A 27,811-nucleotide genomic window follows, 5' to 3' on the forward strand; every position below is an offset into this window, starting at 1 on the left:
AGAATCCAAAAATATGAAGACAGTGTAAGGAGCCTCTGGGACAACTTCAAGCATACCAACATCCGAATTATAAGAGTGCCAGAAGAAGAGAGAGAGCAAGGTATTGAAAACCTATTTGAAGAAATAATGACAGAAAACTTCCCCCATCTGGTGAAAGAAATAGACTTACAAGTCCAGGAAGCACACAGAACACCAAACAAAAGGAATCCAAAGAGGACCACACCAAGACACATCATAATTAAAATGCCAAGGGCAAAAGACAAAGAGAGAATCTTAAAAGCAGCAAAAGAAAAACAGTTAGTTACCTACAAGGGAGTACCCATACAAGTGTCAGCTGATTTCTCAACAGAAACTATGCAGGCCAGATGGGAGTGGCAAGAAATATTCAAAGTGATGAATAGCAAGAACCTACAACCAAGATTACTCTACCCAGCAAAGCTATCATTCAGAATTGAAGGGCAGATAAAGAGCTTCACAGATAAGAAAAAGCTAAAGGAGTTCATCACCGCCAAACCAATATTATATGAAACCCTGAAAGGGATTCTTTAAGAAGAGGAAGAAGAAGAAAAAGGTAAAGATAAAAATTATGAACAACAAAGTGACAACAAATCATATCTATCAACAAGTGAATCAAAAAATCAAGTGAATCAAAAAAATCTGATAAACAGAATAAACTGGTGAATATAATAGAATCAGGGACATAGAAAGGGGGTGCGGGAAGAGACTGGACAAAAATCGTACACCTGTGGACGAGAACAGTGGGAGCGGGGGGGGGGCGGGGGAGGGGGTAAGGGCATGGGGTGGGGTGGGAACCGGGTGGAGCGGAGCTATGGGGGGGGGAAAAAGAGGAACAACTATAATAATCTGAAAAGTAAAGATTTATTTTTAAAAAAGTGAAAAAAGAAAAAATGAATCAAGTGACCATCTTTGATAGGCATCGTTACACTATCCTTAATGTGAAGCTATTTACTTACGCTAAATATCTACAGCTTTTTGTTTTATGAGACTGATTCTATCCAATAGGCTAACAAACTCTCCAAACAGTTATCTACTGTGCAAAACTGAAGAAGTTATGTATGAGTGTATTGCTGGAAGATAATTTGTAGGAAGATTCTTGCCTTATATTCAAACATACAAAGTTTAAGTCAACTATACAGTGTGGACTACTGAAGCCACAAAATAAAGAGATCCTGAAAGTGATATATGAAAGCAAAGAACACCAATGTAGACAAAATATCAACATGTGAGAAGTAGGACTGATAAGAAATTTCAGAAAGTTCATATCAAAATAGCAACAGAAAACCTTAAAGATTTCAATTAAGAGTCAGTGCCTTCAGATTCTATAAAAATGCTAGGGAGAGTGTTCTCAAGAATTCCTTTATAAAAGACTGTATTGTTTAGTATCAAATTGAACAGCTTTACATTCTAAGTACAAAAAGGGACTGTTAAAATGATCAAATTGAAGACTTTTATTAAAAAACTAGCAGCCCGCCCTGGCCAGTTTGGCTCAGTGGATAGAGCGTCGGCCTGCGGACTGAAGGGTCCCAGGTTCGATTCCGGTCAAGGGCATGTGCCTTGGTTGCGGGCACGTCCCCGGTGGGGGGTGTGCAGGAGGCAGCTGATCGGTGTTTCTCTCCCATCGATGTTTCTGACTCTCTATTCCTCTCCCTTCCTCTCTGTAAAAAATCAATAAAATATATTTTAAAAAACAAAACAAACTAGTAGTCCATCGCGCGTTATCTCGTGTAATAGGCCACTTCTGTGGGAGCCGGCGGGAACCAAAATGTGCCGCCAGGAGCCGCGCTGCTTCCGCGGGAGGTGGGCCTGCCGTCTCCTCTCTGGGCCTGCACTAGGCTGCAGAGGCTGCGGGCCAGGCCCCCTGTCCTCCAGAGACCCTCCATGGCCAGGGCCGTGCCCGCTGCCCAGGGGCCCTCCGTCGCCGCGGCAACAATGCAAGCAAGCATTCCGTCAGGCCGCTCACACTGCCCGCTCTCAGCAGCAGCCCCCCCCAGGATTGGGGGACTCCGGCGAGGCTGAGGGGACTGGGCGCTGCCATCTTGTGGCTATGAGTGCCGCCATCTTTGTGACAGTTAATTTGCATATTACCCTTTTATTAGATAGGATTGGCATTTTACTCAAGTACTGAGAAACCAACCAAGAACCCAGGGCCCATGATGAAAAGTAGACTTCTAAGTATGCAAAAGAAATATTATAGGGAACAGAACTTTAAAAAAAAAAGAAAAGTCTAAGTAGCTCACTAGATATAATTTCATAAAACAATTTCCAAAATACAAAATAATATTAAGTCAGCTAAGAAAAGAATATGAAAAAACACACAACAAAACACACACACACACACACACACAAACAGGCCAATTAAATTACATTTTAAATACTCACATCTTCTCTCGGTAGTTTATTTTCATTGTCTCCTTCAATTCTCACCCGAACCACACCAGACTTGTCCACTATTTCTTGAATAACTTTGCCATTTTTCCCAATTACTTTTCCTTTAGTAAGAGAAAACAAATATAATGGTAAGTTAAACACCAATACCGCTATCCTTTCCAAATAATTTATAACTTGCTATCAATTTATAAAAACCAAGAGATGTTCTATCTTTGTACTCTCATTAACTCACCCCTAAAGGCTACTAAGAAGTTTTATTGTTGGTCTGAAATTCCCTTCTCTCCAGCAGGCTATCATTAACTGGGTTGACAATGCTGCTCACATGGAAAACATTCTCAAAGTCTAAATAAACTTTTAAGATGTTCTACATCATTTTTATATTTTTAAAATATCAAGTCCAACACATTTCTTATATACGGAGGCAAAAAAAAACCCTTATCTTAGCATTAATCAGATCAATTTGTTTATGTTCATTATATATCATATATAATTATTCAAACAATTAACAAATTCAATCTTTATTTTAAAGTTTATATTTATTCAAAAGATACCTGTGACTTGAAGACGTAAGTTTTAAAATATTCCCTTCGTAAAAATTAAATGTTAACATTTAACAAGTATAACATTTCACACCAGTATGTTTTTAAAAAGTACTCCACAGCTATACAAATACATACAACATGTGTATGGTACGCTGTCTTCCTAGATATGAAATACTATAAATTACATTAAATCCAAATTATTTACCTTCTCTACTCTTAACCTCTAAGTCTGTCAAACAGCAGTACCCAATAATTAAAGGACAACCTAAAAATAAGCATGAAGATTTCTCTTCCCCTTAGGAACTTATTAGTTACAACATCCATTCACATAAAATAACAAACCAATACTGCGTACTGTTACCTGGGAACAGTATATTTAGGTAACCTTCCCTATATGAAACAATGTATCTCATAAAATTCACAGCAACACCATATTTGTTATTAAATAAGTCCATGTTATTTAAGTCCAAATCCCCAATAATTTTTTTATTGCTAACTCAGCAATCTATTTCCACAATAAATTAATTTTGGTTGAAAGGGGTGAAAATGAAAATTTTCCTACTGAATGCTTGAGAGAACAGTTTTCATTAAAGAATAAGTAAGGGAACAATGGTAACAGTAAGCCAGTCAATACAGCAAAGCCACTATTATAGGATTTTCTGTCCCTATTCTCAAGCCTCCTTCCCCATTAATAACCCTAAATTTAAAAGCAACAGTGATTCAACAGGCAAAAAAATAAGAGGTCAGGGAAGTCACATGTCTTCTCTTAGCTCTAGCAGCAGCATATAAAAGCAACCTTCATTTTTAACACAGTGAAGCTCAAGCAGCAACTCCATCCTTGACCCTGCTAAAAATAAGCAAATATCTTTTCGAAATGACAAAAGTCAGGATGATATATCATAACCCTCCCACCCCAATCTTAGTGCCCCTTTCTTCTTGTGAACTGTATCAGTGGTGAGTGAACATCCATCACCCTTCTGGGGTCCGTGGCAAGGACCTACCTGCAAGTTTTATTTAGTCCCATCAGAGACCGTCAAAATTTTAACTGATCATTTCCACAGTTTAAACTCCAAAGCATACTCATAAACTGAAGCAGACCTGTAGTATAAATTGAGTACTGAGCAAAAATGCTGAAGGGACAGAGTAGAGAAGTGATTAAGGAAGGCTTCTAGGAGGATAAAGATTTCAACTCATTTTCAAATCCATGTTCACATAGTATTTTTTCTTTTGATTTGGAAGGGGTGGGAATGGTCAAGTTCTAGAACTCTTGGGAACCTGAATGTGTAAAGGAATCCTCTCTGGAACTTACCCACCAAGTAGTCCTCATTCCCTTTTACTCCTCAGTCCTCTTTTCCTCTTTCACTTGGACTAAGAATGTATTACTTTTCAAAAGTCTGCTTCACCCATAAAACATTTTGGAGGAAAATGTAGTATTATTATACACAATAACCAATTGAAATCTTTATACTTCTTCTGAAAATTTCACCAACGTACAATAGTTGTTGCTAATGTATATTTCCTAAAGAGTACACAAATAACCCAAATCAAAGCCAACCAAGACAGGTAGAGGAAAAAAAGAGACATGACAGGCACAGACATTGTTGCACAAAATAAAGAATCAGAAAGCTACAAATATATCCAATTTCCTCACTTCTGAAATATCTGGACTTTTTACTCAAAATTAACACTACCACAAACTCTTTTAAGATCAAGGCTATCTATTATAGAATTGATGAATTGGAATAGAACCGATTCTCTCTCTAGTACAGTGGTTCTCAACATTCCTAATGCCGCGACCCTTTAATACAGTTCCTCATGTTGTGGTGACCCCCAACCATAAAATTATTTTCGTTGCTACTTCATAACTGTTATTTTGCTACTGTTAATGAATCGTAATGTAAATATCTGTGTTTTCCGACCCTGGTCGCCTAAGACCATCAGAAAACACAGATATTTACATTACGATTCATTAACAGTAGCAAAATAACAGTTATGAAGTAGCAACGAAAATAATTTTATGGTTGGGGGTCACCACAACATGAGGAACTGTATTAAAGGGTCACGGCATTAGGAATGTTGAGAACCACTGCTCTAGTACATACATCAAATCATTTTTACAACTGAAGAAACCTAAGTTAAATTACACTCTGTAAAGCAGCAAACCAATGTTAGTACTGATAGATGTCAATAACTGAGTAGAATTTAAACAAAATGGGGATCATTTTCAAAAGCAGCTTTCTTGTCTACAGTGATTTCATTTGACAATAAACACTTCGTATCAAAACATTTATTAAAATTATTCTACAGAGGACAGTGATTTCCAAGAACAGATAAAGTAGAGCTTGCTTAATTGGCAGTATGTCATAACTACCCAAATGTTCAGGCAAAATTGAAAAGCTTTTTATATAATAGCTGAGTATTAAGAAAATCCAAATTCTTCTGTTGTATGTAGACTCTTGTACCAGAATATTCTAGTTATCATAGGCCAGAAAAACATCTTTATGTAGTGGGAGTTTTTTTTTAATTTTTCTCCCAGTGTTTGTTTTATAGAATTTGACAAATAAAACACTGATAGCAAAAAAAAATAAAATAAAATAATAAAAAACAACAACAACATTTCTTAAAGGCTGAATAGGCCTAATTATAAAATGGAGCCCAAAGGGCTCTAACTATTTCAACAAGGTAAAAAATCAGATAGGTGATGAAAATTCATCTCTCCTAGTAAATCAGTAAATTTCACTACCTTATGGTAATGTTTATTTTTATATTAAACTTCTAGGATAATCCATGAGTATTTAACATGTGACAAAAGCTTTCCCATTTGTCTCAATTAGCATTTAAAAGGACAGACAGCACCAATCTACAGGATATTAATAACAAAGCTATTCAACAACTCACTCCAAGTTATAATGCTCACTTAACTCCAGCTTCAAAATTTGTCACAATTTATAACTCACGGGCACAATAGTTTTCATTAATGGCATCAAACACTTAACAGTGAAACCTCTCCTGCTCATATACCTTTGCAAAAACCAATCATTATTTATTCAGGGTCTACCATGTAAAAGTTTTACTATTTACTACCATATTGTCAATTCATTCTTACTTTCTCTTTTGCACTAAATAAATAAAAAAATTTATCATACATTTTCAAAAGTACTTACAATTTTGATAAACATGAATAATAAAAAGATATTAAGTGAATGAAAATAGTAAGAAAGAGCCCAAGGTCTAAATTGGCTTAAGAAAAATTGTAATGGTAAACTGTTATAAAAACCATGGGTCTTATTAGTGGGTTACCCTGTACAGAAGAAGATTATCTTTACTTTTTATCATAATGAATACAAGTCACATACAATGTTATTACTAAAATAATGAAAGTAAGTATGGTTATCAAAATACTTACCTATAAGTAAAATATCAGACAAGACTAATTTTCAATTAGTTCACTATAATTAAATAACATTTAACTTCTTTAACATGTAGAAGAAATACCTACCAACAAGATTCCTAGGAACCTGAATAAAATCCTCCACAAATTCCAAGAAACCTCTAGCCTTTTTTACAGCATCAGCACTCTGGGAGAGTAGGAAGGGAGAGACAAACAAACATGAAATAAACCCTGAATAAACCCCATAGTCCAAAACAAAAATATAAGAAATGAGCAAAATCTGAATTATGACATTCTAGTAATAAGCTCAGCCCACTAGAGTGACCTTTCAGGTCAAATAATTCATTAAGTACTTTTTTTTAAAAAGCAGTAATTAAAAGGCTATGGAAAAAGTACTATTAGAACAAAAACATGTTAGTCATCTCTAATGTCCCTTTTAAGCTTCTGAGAAAATTAGCAAGAAATTAACTTACTTATGTTTGCCAAATTTAAACCTAGGAAAATATATTTATTTGGTCCATTTTCCCATGCTGAATATCTCCAGGGGAGTATTAAAAATAAATTGTTCACATTGTCTATACTGTCAGCATTTTTTTTTTTTTCATTCTCAAAATGATTTACTAAGCTGGTTTTGCAGAGATGCATTAGAAAAAAGTACCTATCAGTAACATCATTAAATTCCTAATTTCTCCTGGGTACAATTTTAAAAGACTGAAGGATGGAAGAGAGGGGGGTTCCCTAAAGGAATTCACAGTTCTCAGTAACAGTTAACTTCCACTTTTACTGTTTGTTCTTTAATAACCATAGATCAATTGTATTGTGTACTCATGTCATACACCACATACAATAACTATTTTAAAAATGTATTTAATCCTCATAGATTATAAAATAAGCACTCTTATACCTCTATTTACAATGAAGAAAATTATACAGGGAGATTAAGTAACATTCTCCAAGCCCACTCAAAGGGGTAAACATAGAATTCTAATTCAGCCACTATGACTCCAAAGCCTTTCATCTTAATTACTCTGTTATAATGCCCAAGTCTAAAGGCTTCAGGAATAAAAATCAGGTCTCTAATCAGATTTATGAAATGCTAAGACTTGAAATTATCACCCCAAAAAACACCTTATCCATATATTTTAATGTGAAACATGGTCTCAATTAAAAACTTGAATTATTTATTTCTCAGATTATTTTCCTATCCACACAAATTTCATTTTTAGTTACAAAATATTACCTAAATTCAAGTTCTACCAAAGCTGTTTTATTATGTTATTTACAACTGCCAGTGCCCGACACATAGTAAGCATGCAAAAAATATTTGAATAAATTTTTTGTAATGCACAGAAAACTGAGTTAAACCCAGAAGCAGCTGGTTAAGAAACCTCTGAAAATAGTACACATTACTCAAAAATCTTTCACTGCTCCATATAATACAATGTCATCTTCGATCTACACACATATATGTATGATTACTAGGCTGACTGATTTTAAAGTGTTTTCACTGGGAAGCTGAAATTCCAAATAAGTGTGATCAATGTTTTAGCAAAGTTATCCTAGGTAAGGGACAGAAAACAGCTTACCTCTCCATAGATTCTAAATGTTCCAGTATCTTCGTCTAGTTCAATAGCTGTAACTCCAGGAACCTTCCTAGCTTGCTGTATGTTACTACCATGTGTTCCTATTGCCAGGCCCATCAAATCTTCTCTCACAACAAATTCCTCATGAAAAGCTGCTGCAAGTTGTTTTGTGCACTAGTAGAAGAGGTAAATTAGAATTTATTATAAAAGATCAAAAATACAAATGGTTTTCTGTAAAACCATGTTCACAGCATTATTCACAAGAGTCAAAAACTGGAAGCAAAACTAAATATGCAGATTGATGGATGAAAAAAATGTGATCTATTCATACAATGCAAATTATTCAGTCTTAAAAAGAGAATGCTGGCATTACAATGTGGATAAACATCGAAGGCATTGTGCTTAGTGAAATAAACAAGTCACAAAAAGACTAATGCTGTATGATTCCAATTATATGTGTCAAACATATAGAAACAGAAAGCAGAATGGATATTGCAAGGGGCTGAAGTTGTTTAATGGGTGCAGCCGTGGGCAAACTACGGCCCGCGGGCCGGATCCGGCCCGTTTGGCTGTTCCATCCGGCCCGCGGAGCCAAAAGAGCGGAGGGTTCTCTTGCTCTCCCCTCCGCTCCTTTACTTTGAATTTATATTAGTTCACACAAACACTCCATCCATGCTTTTGTTCCAGCCCTCCGGTCCAGTTTAAGAACCCATTGTGGCCCTCGAGTCAAAAAGTTTGCCCAACCCTGGTAGAGTTTCAGTTTTGTAAGATGAAAAATTTATGGGGATTGATCAACAATCTAAATACACCTAACACTACTGAACTGCACTTAAAATAGTTAAGATGGTAAATTTTATGTTATGTCAATTTTACAATATGAATAAAAATAAAAAGAACAAAAAAAGGAATAAAGGAAACTCATTTGGGTCATATAATGGAAGGGGAAAAAATGGTTTGATGAGTCTACTTAGTCATGGCCACAGAAAAGAGTAATTCTAAAACAATTTTCCAGAATAATTGATACAAGCAGTTCTCTAATTCAGATGATTTATGTTTCAAACTCATCCCCATATCCTATTTGTAACTTTTAAATTTATAAGGGCATTCAAAGTTGTCTTAAAGATAAAGTTGTCTCAATATTTCTAGACAGTGTGTATTTGCAAGTTTCCCAGTGATGAACAGGAGTATTTTAGGACAGGATAGAAAAGCAATGATATGCTCTTTTAAAAATTATATGCCGTGTGTCCTACTCTTCTCTTACACAAGAATCCTATCTATTTATATAAAAACCCATGGGTGTAACACCATCACGGCAAAAGTTCGACCAACCGGAAGGAAGTCAGTCCTGCAGGGGTCGCCTTGGCAATGGCTTCGCCCTCCCCGAGCTGTTCCCGCTGAGGGCGAGGTTTGAGGCAGGAACCAGTCCTCGGAGCATGGAGGCACTGGGTCCTGGGTCGCCATGGCAATGGCTGCACCCTCCCGGAGCTGTTTCCCTCGAGGCCTGAGAGAAGAACCCACCCTCAGAGGGCCAGGAGTGCCCAGCGGCAGTCAGTCCCTCAGTCCCGGCAGTCAGTCCCTCAGTCCCGGGTTGCCAAGGCGGAGGCCACAGCGTGGTAGAACTCTGGGTCTGGCCCAACAGGGAGCGTGGCCGGTCTTCAAACCAGACCCTGACAGGAGGAGGAGGGAGCTCCATTCCTCACAGAATCCACTGTTGGATAGCTTGCTGTCAGTGGCCTGCCAGCCAGGAACCCCATTCACCTGCACCCTGGACCCTGACAGGAGGGAGGAGGGAGCCCCATTCCTCACGGAATCGACAGGTGACCAGCTTGCTGTCAGGGGCCTGCCAGCTAGGAATCCTATTCACCTGCATACCTGTATGTGCCGTGCCGGCACGGCCAAGGATGACCCTGAGTGGGGGTGGTGAAAGGCTTAGAAAAGACAGACAAGAGAATGAAAGCTGGGTCTCGGTAGGACGCTGCTTCTCTGAGAGACAATGACCGCGTCCACAAGCCGTGTCTTTATTTTATAGCAGATGCCACCAGGCAAAGTAAGGGCGTGATCAAGATGTTTACAACATTCTCGTGGGTTTCAACCCTACTCAACTACATGCATCTGAACTCTATCAAGCCCACATCACTTAGGCATGTGTTCGGACCATAGGTTCAAGCCCACAACCATAGCTCTTAGCTGTAATTGTGCTGGGAGGGCCCTGCTCTCCAAGCTGGGACTTGCACGTGGCAATGAGAGGACTGTGCCCTCTCATCAGTCCAAGGTTTGAACCTGTCCAAACACGGTAGCTGCTCCCCACTTCTGTATAAAGTTTTAATACATTATATTAAAGGTCATGGTGGTACTGTTTTACCCACAGCGTCTACAAGAATTGCTGCAGCCCTTACCGGTTTGGCTCAGTGGATAGAGCGTTGGCCTGCGGACAGAAAGGTCCCAGGTTCGATTCTAGTCAAGGGCATGTACCTTGGTTGTGGGCACATCCCCAGTAGGAGGTGTGCAGGAGGCAGCTGATTGATGTTTCTCTCTCATGGATGTTTCTAACTATCTATCCCTCTTCCTTCCTCTCTGTAAAAAAATCAATAAAATATATTAAAAAAAAAAAAAAAAAGAATTGCTGCAAATTTACTTCTCGGTGGAAGAACCTTTAATTCCCAATATAAATTACCAATTCCATTAAATGAAACTGCAATTTCTAGACTCTGTAGTGAAGTTGCTAAAACTATTAAAAAGGCCCAACTTCTCATTATTGATGAATGCACCATGGCATCCAGTCATGCTATAAATGCCATAGACAGATTACTAAGAGAAATTATGAATATGTTTGTTGTATTTGGTGGGAAAGTTCTCCTTCTTGGAGGGGATTTTCGACAATGTCTCAGTATTATACCGCATGCTATGCGATCGGCCATAGTACAAATGAGTTTAAAGTACTGTACTGTTTGGGTATGCTTCAGAAAGTTGTCTCTTACAACAAATATGAGATCAGGATTCTGCTTATAGTGAATGGTTAGTAAAACTTGGAGATGGCAAACCTGATAGCAGTTTTCATTTAGGAATGGATATTATTGAAATCCCCTGTGAAATGATTTGTAATGGATCTATTAGTGAAGCTACCTTTGGAAATAGTATATAGATATTATTAAAAATATATCTAAACATGAGATTCTTTGTCCAAAAAATGAGCACATTCAAAAATTAAATGAAGAAATTTTGGATATACTCGATGGAGATTTTCACACATATTTGAGTGATGATTCCATAGACTCAACAGGTGATGCTGGAAAGGAAAATTTTGCCATCGAATTTCTTAACAGTATTACCCCTTCGGGAATGCCGTGTCATAAATTAAAATTGAAAGTGGATGCAATCATCATGCTATTGAGAAATCTTAAGAGTAAATGGGTTCTTTGTAATGGTACCAGATTTATTATCAAAAGATTATGACCTAACATTATCGAAGCTGAAGTATTAACAGGATCTGCAGAAGGAGAGGTTGTTCTGATTCCAAGAATTGATTTGTCCCCATCTGACACTGGCCTCCCATTTAAATTGATTTGATGACAGTTTCCCGTGATGCCAGCATTTGCGATGACTATTAATAAATCACAAGGACAAACTCTAGACAGAGGAGGAATATTCCTACCTGAACCCATTTTCGCACATGGTCAGTTATATGTTGCTTTCTCTCAAGTTCGAAAAGCAAGTGACATTAAAGTTAAAGTTCTAAATACTTCATCACAAGGGAAATTAGTCAAGCACTCTGAAAGTGTTTTCACTCTTAATGTGGTGTACAGGAAGATATTGGAATAAGTTTAATCACTTTATCAGTCATTGTTTGCATCACTGTTGTTTTTATATCATGTTTTGGTTGTTTTTATATTATGCCTCTGTTATATCTTTTTTGTTACTGTTTATTAATGAATTTATATATTATTTTCATATACATTTTACTAATTTCATCTCTCACACTTCTATTATAAAGGGCAAATAGCAATACTAAAATATTTCCTCTAATTAATTCCCTTTTAATGTGCACGAATTTCATGCACCAGGCCACTAGTCCTATATAATAAAATGCTAATATGCAAACCAAACAAATGGGAGAATGACAGGTTGCTATGATGCGCACTGACCACCAGAGGGCAGACACTCCAACACAGGAGCTGCCCCTTGGTGGTCAATGCACTCCCACAGGGGGAGTGCCGCTCAGCCAGAAGCCAGGCTCACAGCTGGCTGGTGCCTCTCCCACCTCCGCGGCAGTGCTAAGCATGTCCAACTGATGGCCGTCAGTCAGACATCCCCCCAGGGCTCCCGGACTGGGAGAGGGCACAGGCTGGGCCGAGGGCCTCTAGCGGTTATAATAATCTAGTTACTAATGGAAGTGTGTTGTGACTGACAGGGAAGTAAAAAAAAAAAAGTTAAGAACAGAGTAAATAAAAATTAGCAATTCCTCAAGGACACAATGACTCTAGGTATTAGCCACAAAATAGGTCCCAAGTTACCTTACCTAACAGTCAAGTAAGTGATTTTGAGCCAGGGAGCTTGTATATACTAATGAAACTGGGACACACAACATACCTTTTATGAATAAATTCACTTACTTCTAAATGCTTAGTGGCCTCTTCATTTCTGGACATAAGCATCAACTTCGTACGAATACTTCGCAAATGCATGTCACTTAAAATATTTACTCTCTTCACAGTTGCTTCACTGGCAGACTATAAACAAACAAGTTAATAACTCAAAACAATCACTTTTCAAGATAATACAAACAGGACGTTCATAATAAAGTCTTCCATGATTCTCATCAACTACACTTCTCTACTCACCTAACATTCACCCCTCTTCCCAGAGTAACCGTACTTTCCTTCCTGAATTCCCATGTTACTTAATTCTGCTATTCACATTATGATGGGGGTGAGAGGTTCCAACACACCATACATTAAGAATTAATTGTCTGATGTTAAGAATGTCACATGAAAACTTTTCCTCCTTACTTCAGAAAAGATAAAAATTTAACATTCTATGACTACAAAAAATTTTTTCTCCCACACTGTATTAACAAATTCACTATACACCAAGTTAGCTTTTATTTTTTTTTTTTTGAACATTTAATTACAAAATTCCTGCAATATCTATTAACTACCTAAACTCTGGAGTTATCTTACCAGTATCATTAGCTGTGTGGTTTCTGGATGGTAAAAAATCCTGCATGCTCCTACTGCTTTCTTAAAATCTTTATGTGCATTTTCATTAGCACACCTATGGAGAAATTAATTCATGTGTAAGACCTAAATAATAGATTAAATTTAGAGGCAAATAAAATACAAACCCAGTATCTCATTTTACCACCACCCATTAAAACTTTTATTCATTAAAAAGATGTTCTATCAGAAGTTTTTGATTGGGTATTTGGGGAAAAAAGAATTTTGTAGCACTTAAAAATTCCTAATTCACAAAGTAATAGTAAACAAAATTACTCACGCCTCTCTCAAATCTTCGGGAACATCCACTGTGCATTTAAAGAAGGTATTTTTTTTGACAGTTTTATTTTGATTGACAGGCCGAAGTCGTTCAAATGTGACTATTTCATTGTAAGTGGCATCGCAAGCAGCATATTCAATGACATAAAACTAAAAGACATCAAAATACTTTAAAAATCCCATCTGAACAAAACTAAGCTTTAAATGAAGTTCTAATTACCTTGCTCAGTTTAAACAGTAGACCCGCCCCCTTGTGGCACAAATACTAAGAACAGCTTAGTTCAGCCCTGGGCAAACTACGGCCCTCGGGCCAGATCCAGCCCGTTCGGCTGTTCTATCCGGCCCGCGGAGCCGAAAGACCGTACCCTTTTATGTAATAATGTTTACTTTGAATTTATATTAGTTCACACAAACACTCCATCCATGCTTTTGTTCCGGCCCTCCGGTCCAGTTTAAGAACCCATTGTGGCCCTCGAGTCAAAAAGTTTGCCCACCCCTGGCTTAGTTACATCAAATTGATTTGCCTAAAGTAGATTACAGGTTTTCACAAGCAAGAACCTTGGTAGTCCTCACTTGCTTAGGGTGTACTTCTGGAGAGCAGCCTTGGTGTTTGCAAATTCAGAATACAAACAGAAATTAATGGTGATGAATATTTAAAATGTGTGACCAATTATTTCTAAAGTAGGCTTTTAAAAACACAATGAAGTTGGAGTAACATTTATAGGAACCAAGAGTTAACATCACTTACTTCTCCTTTCATCATTCGAACTTTAGCCAACCACCATCCACAAGGTTCTTGGTCATTTGCTCTTGAATATACCTGAGAAGGAAAAAAAAAATGCCCTCAACCATTGATCCTAAAAGATTTCCAGTATTTTAAATAATAACTTATTATAAACACCGAGTCCCTTTAAACTTAAGAATCAAAAATACTATTGTATTGAAACTGGTATACTAAACAGTTTAATAAAGACTTACGTAAACCTAAATTTTACTGCTGAAAAAATAAAACAACTTTTCTTGGCAATTTAGCCCCTTGAAAATCAAATTCAAATTCATGAGGGTTTACTAAACAAATATTAAATGCTTCTTACAAGGTAGTTTTACACAGTGTAAAACAACAGTTTCTGTTACCATTATTCATCTTCAAACATTGCATTTTGATGGTTCAAGTAGCAGAAGGATAAGCTAGAACTTATTGAGGTGTATTATAAATCTGATGTCAGTATAAAATGCTCAAATTAATAATTATTTTCAGAAGTGAAAAACCATAGCCTAGCCTGTGCGGCTCAGCGGTTGAGCATCAACCCAGAAATCAAGAGGTCATCAATTCAATTCCCAGTCAGGGCACATGCCCAGGTTGCAGGCATCAATGTTTCTATCTCTCTATCCATCTCCCTTCCTCTCTTAAAAAAAAAAAAATCAATAAAAACACATTTAAAAAAAGTTTCTAAACTTTAAAATTCCTTCAAGGATATGACATTTAGATCCCTTGCTGAGGAACCTAGATCACATGAACTAAATCGTTAGGTGAATAAAAAAATTACACATATGAATACATCTAGCAGAGTACATAAATATATTACAACACCTATCTAAAAAAAAAAAAAGTGTATATGTTCTGTATCTGTAATTACCAGGTATTTTTTAACATTATACATTTTAAAAGTTTCCATCAGGGATTGTAGTCATGTCTTACTAGAGGCCTGGTGCACAAATTTGTGCATAGGTGGGGTCCCTCAGCCTGGCCAGGTAGGGGGAGGGGCCGCAGGAGGATGGCCCATGGGGGGAGGTTGGCTGTGGGAGAGCACTGACCACCAGGGGGCAACTCCTGCATTGAGTGTCCATCCCTTGGTGGTCAGTGTGCATCATAGCAACCGGTCCACCGGTCATTCGGTCACTTAGGCTTTTTTTTTTTTATACTTTATTGATTTTTTACAGAGAGGAAGGGAGAGAGATAGAGAGCTAGAAACATCGATGAGAGAGAAACATCGATCAGCTGCCTCCTGCACACCTCCTACTGGGGATGTGCCCGCAACCAAGGTACGTGCCCTTGACCGGAATCGAACCTGGGACCCTTCAGTCCGCAGGCTGACGCTCTATCCACCGAGCCAAACCGGTTTCAGCGGTCACTTAGGCTTTTATAGATATAGATGATACAGCAACTTTTTATTTTATTTTTATCTTGCTAAGCCTCACCCAAAGATATTTTCCCATTGATTTTTTTTTTTTGTGGAGGTGTTTTTTATTTAATTGTCTAAAGTTTTACATATTTCTCCTTTCCCCCCAATTGACCCCCCACTTCCCAATGATTTTGAGAGAGAGACAGAAGGAGAGAAATATCACATCAATGTGAGATACATCCATTGGTTGTCTCTCACACACACCGAGGGCTCGGGGATCAAGCCTGCAACCAAGGTACATGCCCTTGATCTGAATCGAAGCCTGATACTCTATCCACTGAGCCAAACCAGCTAGGGCAATACTGCAGCTTTTTAAATGTATTTTCAATACATGGAAAACTGGGGGGCTGAGAAGAGAAGACTAAACTAAGGTTACTCCTACAGAGGTGGCTAGAGAAATCTATCAATATGTATTAACAGCTATCTGTGAGATAAATGCATACTATTGATACATAAATAGTTTTGAAAAGCTTGAAGCTTCTCTCAAGATAATCTGAATGATTTTGGAAGCAATGGAAAATCGAACCTGTAAATGAGTAAGCCAAAACCTTATGATCAACTTTATTGTATACATTAGAATTAGAAAAAAACTTTAAGGAAAAAAAAAAAGCCTTTGTACCAATTAGGCTCCAGGGGACTCAATTTTAGCTTTTGCATTTCTTTAATGAGCAAATCTAACTACTTTATGACTTTTATCCTTTCTCATTGGTCTTCCAAAAAAAAATAAGAACTTTTTAAAAACAGAATAAAAATTACTCTATCTTGAAATTAGTATATGAATCCTGTGGCCCCTTTTATATATCTAAGGTGGAATCTAGTGATCATATTTTTCCTCTATCTTGAAACAATTTGCTATTTCATCATCATTCAATTATTTCCAACTATGGTTTTTTTAAAATATAAAGAAAACAGAAAAATTATGGTATTACTTGGAAGGATATAACAATGAAATATATCATTACTACTGTATCACCCTCTAGTTTATTGCATTATCTTTCAGGAAAATAAAGACTAGAAACACCATTCTTATAGTCTTCTTTTGGATATTGCTGAACAGTTAAGAATTCATAATTATTATTTTCAAACTATAATTACAAAGAGAAAAAACTTTACAGAGGACTTTCACAATTATTAGAGGAATAAGACTGATGTAAAGAGCCAATAGCACTCCAAATTCTAATGATCAATATGAATTTATCTCCTAAGTAGAAACTCAGACTATGAAGTCTTCAAATGACAATATCCTAAATCAATATTCCCCAAACAATACATTTCTAAGGAGAACGGAAATTTAGTATTCTCACCCAGTTAATCATTCAACTGGGACTCCATTATACAAAATCCTGCAACAAGCAGCTGAACCATTCTTGTTTTTCTACAAGGACACCTAACAGTATTGTTTCATCTTTTTTGTCTGCACAATAAAATATACTTGATTCAGTCAGTAAGTGGCCAAATGCCACAGGTAGATGTATATACAAAAATGACTAGAAAGAAACAGATGATGAAAAAATGCAAAATATTCAGTGGATTAGTCAACCCAATTGGTTAAATATGAAAATAGTGCAATTTTTTAAAATGTGTAATTATAGCACAAAGATGACTATGCTTTGTTCAATAAAATTAGAAGCCACCAACAGTTCCAAATATTCTTAAAGTATTACATCCTGATAATTCATGTGCCAAATGAACCAGAAGAAATAAACTAAATTTTATTAGAAATGCATTTTAAATTTGCTATCAGTATTTATATAATGTTTTGGGTTTATGTATAATAGCTGATGAGCAGAAATATTTCGGGAACTTTACTCATTTTAGGACTATGTATTATCAAAACCAAGAAAATGTGGAATATAAAGTTGGATTTGCTATGTTTAAATGCTTACCAAGTTATCTTAAATGTTGACTACTGCCATCCTTTCATTTTTACTTCTGAAAAAATTTATGTAAAATGACTTAAAATATTTTTAAAACCAGTAAATATGGATTATTGGCTCCAAATGATAAATGATAACTATTTTCCCTCGCATACTGAGTATTAAAAACAAAAAGAAAATACTAAAAACAGAAAATTCTTACCAATTCCAAGCACTATCTCAGGAAGACAGTTCAGCTAGATGAAGTATCTTTTAGTGATCTATAGTGAATGGATGCCTCAAGCTCAAGTGCTGTAAAAAACGGGTCTTAAAACTGCCATTATTTTATTTCAATTTTTACCAAAGTGATTATAACCTTCTAGGAATCTGGCTTGCTATATGTAAGCTTACCTACTAAAACAGAGAATAAACCATTTTGGACTGCTTTGAGGCTTTACTTCTCATTGAACAATGAAATGCTGTATCCCATTTTACACTTACATCCATCTCTGTAAATCTCATTAATAACTTTATCCCTGAAAGACAAGGCCACTGTCACAAAGCCAGCAATGAGTCTGGCTCCACTTGAGTGCTGTGGGTCAAATCACATCCTTGATAAGATGTACTGTATCTCATACAATGGGGAAAAAAAATCACTTTAATAACCCAGAATTAAAACTGTACCCTAGTGTACTATGTTCCAAATGTCGATTACTAAATTTATTTACAACTATGTCATTGGAATAAGAGCACCTCATAGAAATTCTCCTTCTTCAGATTTCACTTAAATCTCCAAACTGTTTCAAGGGAGCAATTCACACTCTAAAGCTACGGCTACTCCTTGCTTTTAACACTAAATTTCTTCAAATAAAAAAAAAATAAAATAAAAAATAAAAAAAAGGCTCAAAAAAGCAGGAAACTAAGGAGTGCCCATGGGAGACCTAAAAACATAATAGTACTCAGATTAAAGGTTGAAGTGAAAGATGGAAAATGAAGAATCAAATTCCAAAAGCCCATTTAAGGATTCTTTCTAACAAATGACTCCAAGTCAAACCCTATTATAAAATGGTTTCCAAACTGTATCTAACACACACCAAATTGTGATTTAAAATGGAATTCTAGGCTGATGTTGCTAACTTTTCATTTTAAGTTAATAATTTTCAACTATGCCTTTGAAAGTCTCAACCAAACAGAGATAATAAACACTAGAGGTAGAAAATTTTTTACCAGTTTTCACCGAACTATAAAGAAAATTCCTAATGTTAAGTACTAAACTGATTATCCTATATAATAATCCTGTATAATAAAAGGCTAATATGCAAAGAGACCGAATGGTGGACCAACCAAATAATCGGTCGCTATGATGTGTGCTGACCACAAGGGGGCGTGTGTGGAACATGGTGAGCATTGGCCGTGGCAGGATGGTGGAGCAGGTGAGCGGGGGCGCCAGACCAAGGTGGGGAGCTGGTCGCTGTTATTGGGGCAAGCTTCTGGTGGTTACTGAAATTTCTTTGCTCCCACGCGCCGCGGTCCAGCCTGGCACTTGCGCCAGTGCCGGTCCCGCTCGCACCCACTGCCAGTGCCGGTCCCGCTCGCACCCGCAGCCAGCACCAGAGCTGCCGCTCGCACCCGCTGCCAGTGCCTGGCACCGGTCCCGATCACTGAGCACCATCAGCTGGTGCGAGCGCACCTGAGGGCTTCTCCACCTCCCCCTGCTCCTGAGGGGCAATCGGGGCAGTAGCCACCACTTGCACCCGCTGCTGGCGCCAGCCCCAATCACTCCATGCTGTCAGCGGGTTATGAGCGGGGCTGGCGCCGACAGCATGTGGGAATGGCGGTGGTGGGAGAGAGGCTGCCAGCAGACAGGGGACCGGGGACACGGTGGGAGGAGCCAGGCAGGGTCACGGAGAATGGGCCAAACCCGCCCCTGTGCCTACCACAGCCTCGCACCCCACAGTTCCTTTAAAGGTGCACGAATTCCTGCACAAGGCCCCTAGTTTAATCATAATGACCCATTTTACAACTATACGAGAAACATTTATCGTTCCCTTGTATTCACCATTTCATCTCATTACAATCTAGGAAGGAAAAAAATTAGAAAAAGCAAGCTTAACATCTAGAACACACTAATTTACCTGTACAATATTATCTCATTCATTATTTGTGACTGTTACTCTAACAAGTGGGTTTCATATGTCTTAAAAAAAAACGCCATTTTCCAAGACAAAGATATAATAAAAATATGTTCACCTCTTATTTTAATGTTTGAACATTTCCCAAGCACTAAGACTAACAACGGACTTGGTATTATGAGAAAGACTAAATACAGACAGCTGAAATTTTCAGATTGGTCGCAAGAATCAAATAGAAAACATTTTTAAAGGTAGTATGTTAACAATACACATACACTTAACTTTTGTATAAATCAAATATTGGATTAAGAAATTGTAAGGCCAAAACCGGTTTGGCTCAGTGGATAGAGCGTCGGCCTGCGGACTGAAGGGTCCCGGGTTCGATTCTGGTCAAGGGCATGTACCTTGGTTGCGGGCACATCTCCAGTAGGAGGTGTGCAGGAGGCAGCTGATCGATGTTTCTCTCTCATCGATGTTTCTAACTCTCTATCCCTCTCCCTTCCTCTCTGTAAAATATCAATAAAATATATTTAAAAAAAAAAAATTGTAAGGTAAGAAACAAAACTTGCCAATTCTTATTTCAACCAGAAAACTTCAAAAATAAACTTTTATTACAAAATAATAAAATCCAGTAAGAAAATTTTGAAAGCCCGTGTTAAATTATACATTAGCTTGAGATGTAAGGTTTTCTATGTAGTGTGTACTAATTTGCTAAACAATGCAAGTATCTATTGACTTCACTTCATGTGCAATCAATATCCCAGAACATTATGATATTATACTAGAGGCCCAGCACACAATTAAATTGTGCACGTGTAGGGTACCCTAGGCCTAACCTGCCATCAAGGCCATGTCCGCCACCCCGCGAAACCTCACACGCTGTGCGGATGCTGCCGGCAGCCCGAGACGCTCCTCAGACACTGCCAGTGCCCCACGACACTCCAGAAGTCCTGCATCCCGCGGGACCCAGAGGTCCCGCATGCCGCAGCCGCTGCAGAACCCATCAATGCACCTCCTGGTGAGTCTGGTAGTTGGTCGTGACACCGTCACAGTGTCATGACCACAGGCTTTTTATGATATAGATAACCAGCTTATGAGAATCTAAGATACTCTTCATTTTCCCTTTACATCCAACTTTTTAAAGCTGAGCATTTTCTTAGCAATCTTTAGTAACGAAAACCATTAAGCAAATACTTACCAAAAATTTTAATTATATTTAAAAATATATGCCACCACTTTTTTAAAAAAATATATTTTTATTGATTTCAGAGAGGAAGGAAGAGGGGGAGAGACAGAAACATCAATGATGATAGAGAATCATTGATCGGCTGCCTCCTGCACATCCCCCACTGGGGATTGAGCCCGAAACCCTGGCACTGGCCCTGACCAGAAATCAAACCCAGACCTTCTGGTTCACAGGTCGATGCTCAACCACTGAGCTATGCTGGCCAGGCTATGCCACCACTTTTTAAAGTTAAATAAAAGCCACTAATTAGGTTACAAAATAAATCTTTCAATTTTAGACCTTTCAAAACCAACTTTCTACTATAAATCATACTAGAGTCCTAACGCACGAAATTCGTGCATGGGGGTAGCAGGGGGGGGGGGGAGGTCCATCAGCCTGGCCTGCACCCTCTCACAATTGGGGACCCCTCTGGGGATGTCCAGCTGTTGGATATCCCTCTCCCTATCTGGGATCGCTGGCTCCTAATCGCTTGCTTGCCTGCCTGCCTGATCGCCCCTAACCACTTGCCTGCTGCCTGCCTGATGCCCCTAACTTCTCGCCTGCCTGCCTGATCGCTCCGAACTGCTCACCTGCCTGCCTGATCGCTCCAAACTGCTCGCCTGCCTGCCTGATCACCCCTAACCGCCTCTGCCTACCTGCCTGATCATCCCTAAACACTCGCCTGCCTGCCTGATTATAACAAAAAATAAAGACAAGTCACAGAACAAAAGGTCAACAGCCAATAAGCTAATTTAAAAACCACTCCATAATCAAGGAAATGAAGAATGAGCAGACATAAGCTTCCTTCTATTGGGTTTTTAAAACTTTACAGATTAATAATAATCCAGCCAGTCAATCAATGAGGAAACAAACACCTTCAGGTGTTATGAAGTGGTAATTCAAAAAAGCATTTTTAGAAGACAAAATGATACATTTTGATACTATCAAAATTTTAAACATGCCTTTTGATTCAGCAACTGAACCACTTAGAACTGTATTACCAGAAGATGTTTATATAAGAGACCATTAACTAATTCTAGTTTTTTTGTTATAGCAAAAAATTTTGTTAATTTCAATGTCTTCTAGAACTAAGGAATATTTAAAATGCTTAGAAAAAGTGACGTAATCTGTATGTTCAGACATGAAAATGTTTACAGTATCCTAATTAACTGAAAACAAAAGTCACAAATATATAATGTAGTCTCAGTTTTTGTAACGAACACACATATTCTTTATAAATGTAAAAAAAAAATCTGAAGAGACACTCAACTCTGGTAAATGAGATTAAAACTGGGGTGGGCAACAAGCACACTTACACAACCACACTAAGAGGGAAAATTCCCATTTTATGTTAATTCTCTACTATTTTATTACATCAATCTTTTATTATTTTAAATTTAAAGGGTATGGGGGGGGGCTTTCAAAAAGTTATTTGGTTCAAAATATAAAGTCTAACAACCATAATTCCTAAACATTCCAGGTCATATGGAGAGATTCCTAAGTACTAGTGACCAAAGGGGGGTGGCGGGTGGGGGGAAGGTGTCAAGAATAAGTTTAAGCTTCTTTCTCATGTAAATTTTCAAAACTTTCAAGTGAAAAAATGACAACAACATCTTAATTTCAGGTACAGACAGACTCTCACACTATAAGGGGCAAATTTCACTAAGACGAAAACAAAAAATAAACTGAAATAAAACACTCGGCAATCAATTTCCAAATGAACAACAAAGGTGGTCCAAGAAATGGATAAGGCCTCCCTTGTCTGAGACTGGGAAAAGCACAGTTAACATCCTCAGCACACTACCAAGTTTTTCCTTTCATCTGAGCCTTTAAACTACCAATAAGTGTCTAAACAATAATTCTGCACTATGCTCAGAATTGGCCACCACATCTTTCTAATTCTAGAACAAAACTAAGAATTCAGGGGAGAAAAAAAAAAAACCTTCTAAAACATATTTTTCTAAATGAAAGCAAATAAGCTCTTCTATCAATCGTCACAGAAAGGTGTTAATTAGAAAAGAATACAAGTTCACTCTTTGTTCTTTCTCTCTCTTGAGGACACCTGCTTTTCCACACCCCTTTCTCCAGGGCTCTCTTGCTCTCTGAAGCAGGGCCCTGCCTTTCTCTCCTCTCCTTCCCCTGGATGAATTTTCTTTGCCTTTCTTTTTCCTAAGCTCCAAAGGCTTTTCTTTTGCTTCTGCAATTTGTTTCCTGAGCCCATGCAGCCCAGCTGGCTCACTTCTTCTACCTCTGGGAACTTTCTAAATAAAAGTTTGCTTCCGTTTAGAAAAAAGAAGAAAAAAACACACAACTTTTTTACTGGAGTCTAATGTCCAAGTGAACATAGTACAGTAGTAATCAGCAGCATTACTGCTACAACCCATAGGACCCACCTACTCAGACACAAATACACACCACACTGAAACTACATTTACAGGTCTCCATACAAAAAAAGTTCTTAGTACCCACCACTTTTGGTCAAGTCAACTAAAAAAGAAAAAGGTGAGTAAAGTGAAAAGCTATAACATTATTAGGGAGTGGGCTCATGGTGTGGTGCCCTGACACAATTAAGTTATAGCATGCTTTTTGATTTAGCAAAAGCAAGAATACACAGGAAACTTAGAGCAAGTAGTTAAAATCTAGGCAGAATTTTTAAATGAACATGAATTTTCCCTATACTTCAAAAAAGTTCCAGACATTTCTAGAATATTCAACAAGGCAGTATATTAATTACAATATTTCACATTACATATAAACTATGTTAATGATCACTATAATAAAGGGTGATAATTAGTATTTTACAAAAATACTGAGGAAGAAAGCACAAGACAAATCCTATCCTATTCTATATAATAAAAGCCTACTATGCTGTGTCCGGTCGTCCAGTCGGCCGTTCAACCAATCAAAGCATAATATGCTAATGATATGCTACAGCCGCTCAACCACTAGCTATGACGTGCACTGACCACCAGGGGGGCAGACACACTGACTGGTAGGTTAGCTAGCTGCTGGGGTCTGGCCGATTGGGACTGAGCGAGATGGGCCAGACACGCCCTAGAGCCCTCCTGTGGTATCTCCCAACCTCTCATCATGTCCCTCCCCAGGCCTGATAGCGCACCAGTGGGGTCCCTCAGCCTGGCCTGTGCCCTCTCGCAATCTGGGGCCTTCGGGGGATGTCAGAGAGCTGGTTTTGGCCCGATCCTGCAAGCAAGGCCGAGGGACCCCACTGATGCACGAATTCGTGCGCTGGGCCTCTAGTTTTAAAATAATTAGAAAAAAGAAGGAAACCAGCAACCAACATGGTTAGTACCCTGTGCCAGATTCCACACAAAGCAATTCAAATGCACTATCATCCTTAACTCTCACATTATTTCATTTTAGTGATAAAGAAACTTGACCAAGCTACTAAGCTAAAAATTGTAGAGCTGAGACATGAATCCCAGTTCTGACTCCAAACTAAAGTATTGCTACTTACACAGCCATTGCCAATAGAAAGAGAAAAGGAATTAAGATTTATTCTCCATCAGTTAAACAGATTTTCCTATAAGAATATTTATTTAAAACAAAATAATAGGCATATAAGAAAATAAACTTACAAATACATACCTCTACTTCATCTCCTTCACTAATTTCTTTTTTTATATCAGGTGGTGGTGGTAATCTAACTTCATTAAATGGAACTTGACGTTCTGGTTGCCAACTGAAGGATTAGAAAAGACATAAACAACTTCAAAATACATTATCTCAATACCCCCTAATATGGAAGCTATATAATCTATGCTTAGTGCTGTATATTTTTCAAATTAATCATTTAGTTTTCCCTAAGAAAAACAACTGTTGTATTATATATTTTCCAAGTAATTAGTTTGTTGAGGTAGAACAGATTTTGCATGATTCTTGATAAAGTTTATAAATAATTAACATCATTGAAAATAATTACATATTACCTGCCAAATTACTCATCTTAAGGGAACAGTACATCCATTATTCTGCAAATGATATGGGCTACATTCATAATAGTAACTTACTAGTAGATTCAAAATAACATCCCATCAACATCACTGCCTAATAACAGCAATGGAATCAACTTCAAACATATTTATAACTGGATGAGACATAATTCCAGAGATTATAAAACAATATAAACGGCATAATTCCGTTTTAGTGTACATGTTCACAGAAACACAGAAAATTAATTATTTTGAATAACTGAGTTACATAAGGTTCAATTTCCTCACATAAAAATTATCTTTTCAACAATGAACACAAACATAATTAAAACCAGTAAAAGCTTAGTTTTAATGTTTGTAGCAAATATATATCAAAGTTACTAATTTAGCTATTGTTTAACTGACATTTTTTATGTTGTATTTTATAAGCTGAGTTGATGAATAACTTTAAGTTCTAATAGGTCATTCATATGTGGTATACCAGCACATAAAATGTTCTTTTAGCATCTATCTGCATGGGATGCATCACTCTCACTCACACACACACACACACACACACACACACACACACACGAAGGCAAGTAAAAGATTTTTGAGTGCTTTCTTTTCACCATTACTATCTAAATGGCAGCTGCTCAAAGACAGAAATCATCACAACACTTGTTTCTACATGAAACAGCTGTTGGGCAGATATCTTTTCAGGCAGTTCCAGAGCAGCTTAAAAGTGAAAGTTGAACAGTTCTTTTCTGACCTTCAGTTATACACAGCCATTGCCAACAGAAAGAGAAAAGTAATTAGACAAGGCCAGCATACTGTCTTTCATATTTTAAACATTACCTAGCTGTTACAATATCTATAAACTGAAATTCCTTAATATTCAAACAGTTTGAAAATGACTACCAGTAGCCACTTGGAAGGTTTCCTACAACATTATTTTAACATCTGTGCTTTTTTAAGAATTAAAATCCCATGTATTTTTGCAAAAACTACTTACTGATTCATGTTCACATGTGTTTTGGCAAAGAAAGCGGTCATGAAAAAAAGTAATGAGTAAATGGTGGGCAGAAAAACAGGCGAAGAGTTATCAAAACTAGAATTATTTAAATTCGTAAGATGATCGAGCTATCAAAAAGCCTGTCCAAAAGCAAAGTCATTTTTCACTGGCAATAGGAAGAACCAAAAGCAAACCGTTGGCACTACCCATCTTTAAAAATAAGATCTCTATCAATAAAAAAACAACTTACTTGTTCTCAAAAACAACTGTGAGGGAGTCTTCATGAACATCTTTAATAAATCCCTGCAAAAGCCAAAAACATTTAAAGTATATCAATATTCAATTAAACATTATATTAACTCTAAAAGGCAATAATACTAGACATATAAAGAAAATATGGAGTACTGAAAAGAACACAGAGCTAGAATTAGGCAAATCTGGGTTTGATTTCCATCTCATCATTTGTGAAAAGTATGATCTTGGAATTTACTTAAACTCTCTGAACCTGTTTTCACACAATACTATAACCTGAGTTTCAAATACCTACCTTGAAATTAGTAAAAAGCCTGAAATATCATAGGTATTAGTCAATACTCAAACTAAGTGAGGCAGTTTTTAGTACTGTGACTAATAAATAGTTCAGGCTATAGGGTCAGGCTTCCATATTCACATGCCAGGCTCTCTATCACTTATACATTCTTTAGTGAGGTATCATACCTCATGTAACTGAGAATCAAGTAAAATAACTAATGTTTACCACAGTACTTGGCATGGAGGAAAAAACTCAAATTTATTATAAATATTAGTTATAAATATTAAATTATAGCCCACCTTTAATAACAGACAAGACCACAGTCTGAATACTAACCTTACCATTAACCTAATCTTATTTTTCCTACAACTTCTCTTCCTTCTTTGCTTAAAAAAAGGGGGGGGGGGGTATGGTGAGTGCATTGCCTCCAAACCATTTTGGAATGAATATAAATAGACTTGAGGCCTGGTGCACAGTTTCGTGCACCAGTAGGGTCCCTTGGCATAGCCTGCGGGGATCGGGCCAAAACCGGCAGCCCAACATTCCCTGAGGGATGTAGTAGTGTGCCAAGCAGCAGGCAGCCAGGGAGGAGCCCGAGTCTGGTCCAGGTGCTGCGCCGCTCCTGCTCATCGCAGTCCTGCTGTGCCTGCCGCTGCTGCCGCTCGGTAGGCTTGATGCCGCTCCGCTGTGGTCTCTACAGACCCATCCTAGGGCGATACCGGTGTGCCCATGACTGAGAAGCGGTCGCGGGCTCATGCCCAGTCAGTCCCAATCCTGGTCTGGATGGGAGAGGGACCCACAAGGGGATTGTCCGTGGGAGAGCCTCCCGCTGCCGCAGCTGCGCTTACCAGCCGTGAGCCTGGCGTCTGGCGCCCATTGGTCAGCTGAGCAGCACTCCCACTGTGGGAGCACACTGACCACCAGGGGGCAGCTCATGCGTTGAGTGTCTGTCCCCTGGTGGTCAGTGCACGTCATAGTGACTCATCAACTGGTCAACCAGGCTTTTATATATATAGACTAGAGGCCCGGTGCACAAAATTTGTGCAACTCAGGGGGGGGTCCCTCAGCCCAGCCTGCGCCCTCTTGCAGTCCGGAAGCCCTTGGGGGATGTCTGAATGCTGGCCTATCAGCAGTCAGACATCCTTAGCGCTGCCACGGAGACAGGAGAGGTTCCCGCCACCACCACTGTGCTCACCAGCCTTGAGCCCGGCTTCTGGCTGAGCAGCGCTCTCCCTGTGGGAGCGTACTGACCACCAAGGGGCAGCTCCTGCATTGAGTGTCTGCCCCCTGGTGGTCAGTGTGCGTCATAGCGACCTGTTGTTCTGCCATTTGGTCAATTTGCATATTAGCCTTTTATTATATAGGATTCTCAATAAAAATCAGTAGTCACTTTCTAGCCTTAAAATTACTCTATCTTCATTTGATAAAGAAATCATTAGACCTGACATGCTCAAGAAAGAGCAAAGGACTCGGGTACAGAACAACTGTTGTTTAAATCTTTGGTTCTACCACTGTTTAACCT

At 38.1% G+C, this 27,811-nt stretch overlaps 1 protein-coding gene across 6 annotated transcripts in view; it reads right to left on the reverse strand.

Annotated features, from left to right (window-relative positions):
• FXR1 (FMR1 autosomal homolog 1) overlaps positions 1-27,811 on the reverse strand; it is a 73,847-nt gene that overhangs the window by 19,720 nt on the left and 26,316 nt on the right. For all 6 annotated transcript variants that reach the window (XM_080651696.1, XM_080651691.1, XM_080651695.1 and 3 more), the window contains exons 2-10: positions 26,008-26,060; positions 24,420-24,513; positions 14,166-14,237; positions 13,419-13,567; positions 13,103-13,196; positions 12,536-12,652; positions 7,929-8,099; positions 6,451-6,529; positions 2,401-2,510 (exon numbers count right to left, since the gene is read on the reverse strand). In XM_080651696.1, the coding sequence (XP_080507822.1) occupies positions 2,401-2,510; positions 6,451-6,529; positions 7,929-8,099; positions 12,536-12,652; positions 13,103-13,196; positions 13,419-13,567; positions 14,166-14,237; positions 24,420-24,513; positions 26,008-26,060 (939 nt within the window). The remainder of the gene's footprint in view (positions 1-2,400; positions 2,511-6,450; positions 6,530-7,928; positions 8,100-12,535; positions 12,653-13,102; positions 13,197-13,418; positions 13,568-14,165; positions 14,238-24,419; positions 24,514-26,007; positions 26,061-27,811) is intronic.

The sequence above is a fragment of the Plecotus auritus genome, assembly GCF_963455305.1.
Source record: "Plecotus auritus genome assembly, chromosome: 2".
NCBI lineage: Eukaryota > Metazoa > Chordata > Mammalia > Chiroptera > Vespertilionidae > Plecotus > Plecotus auritus.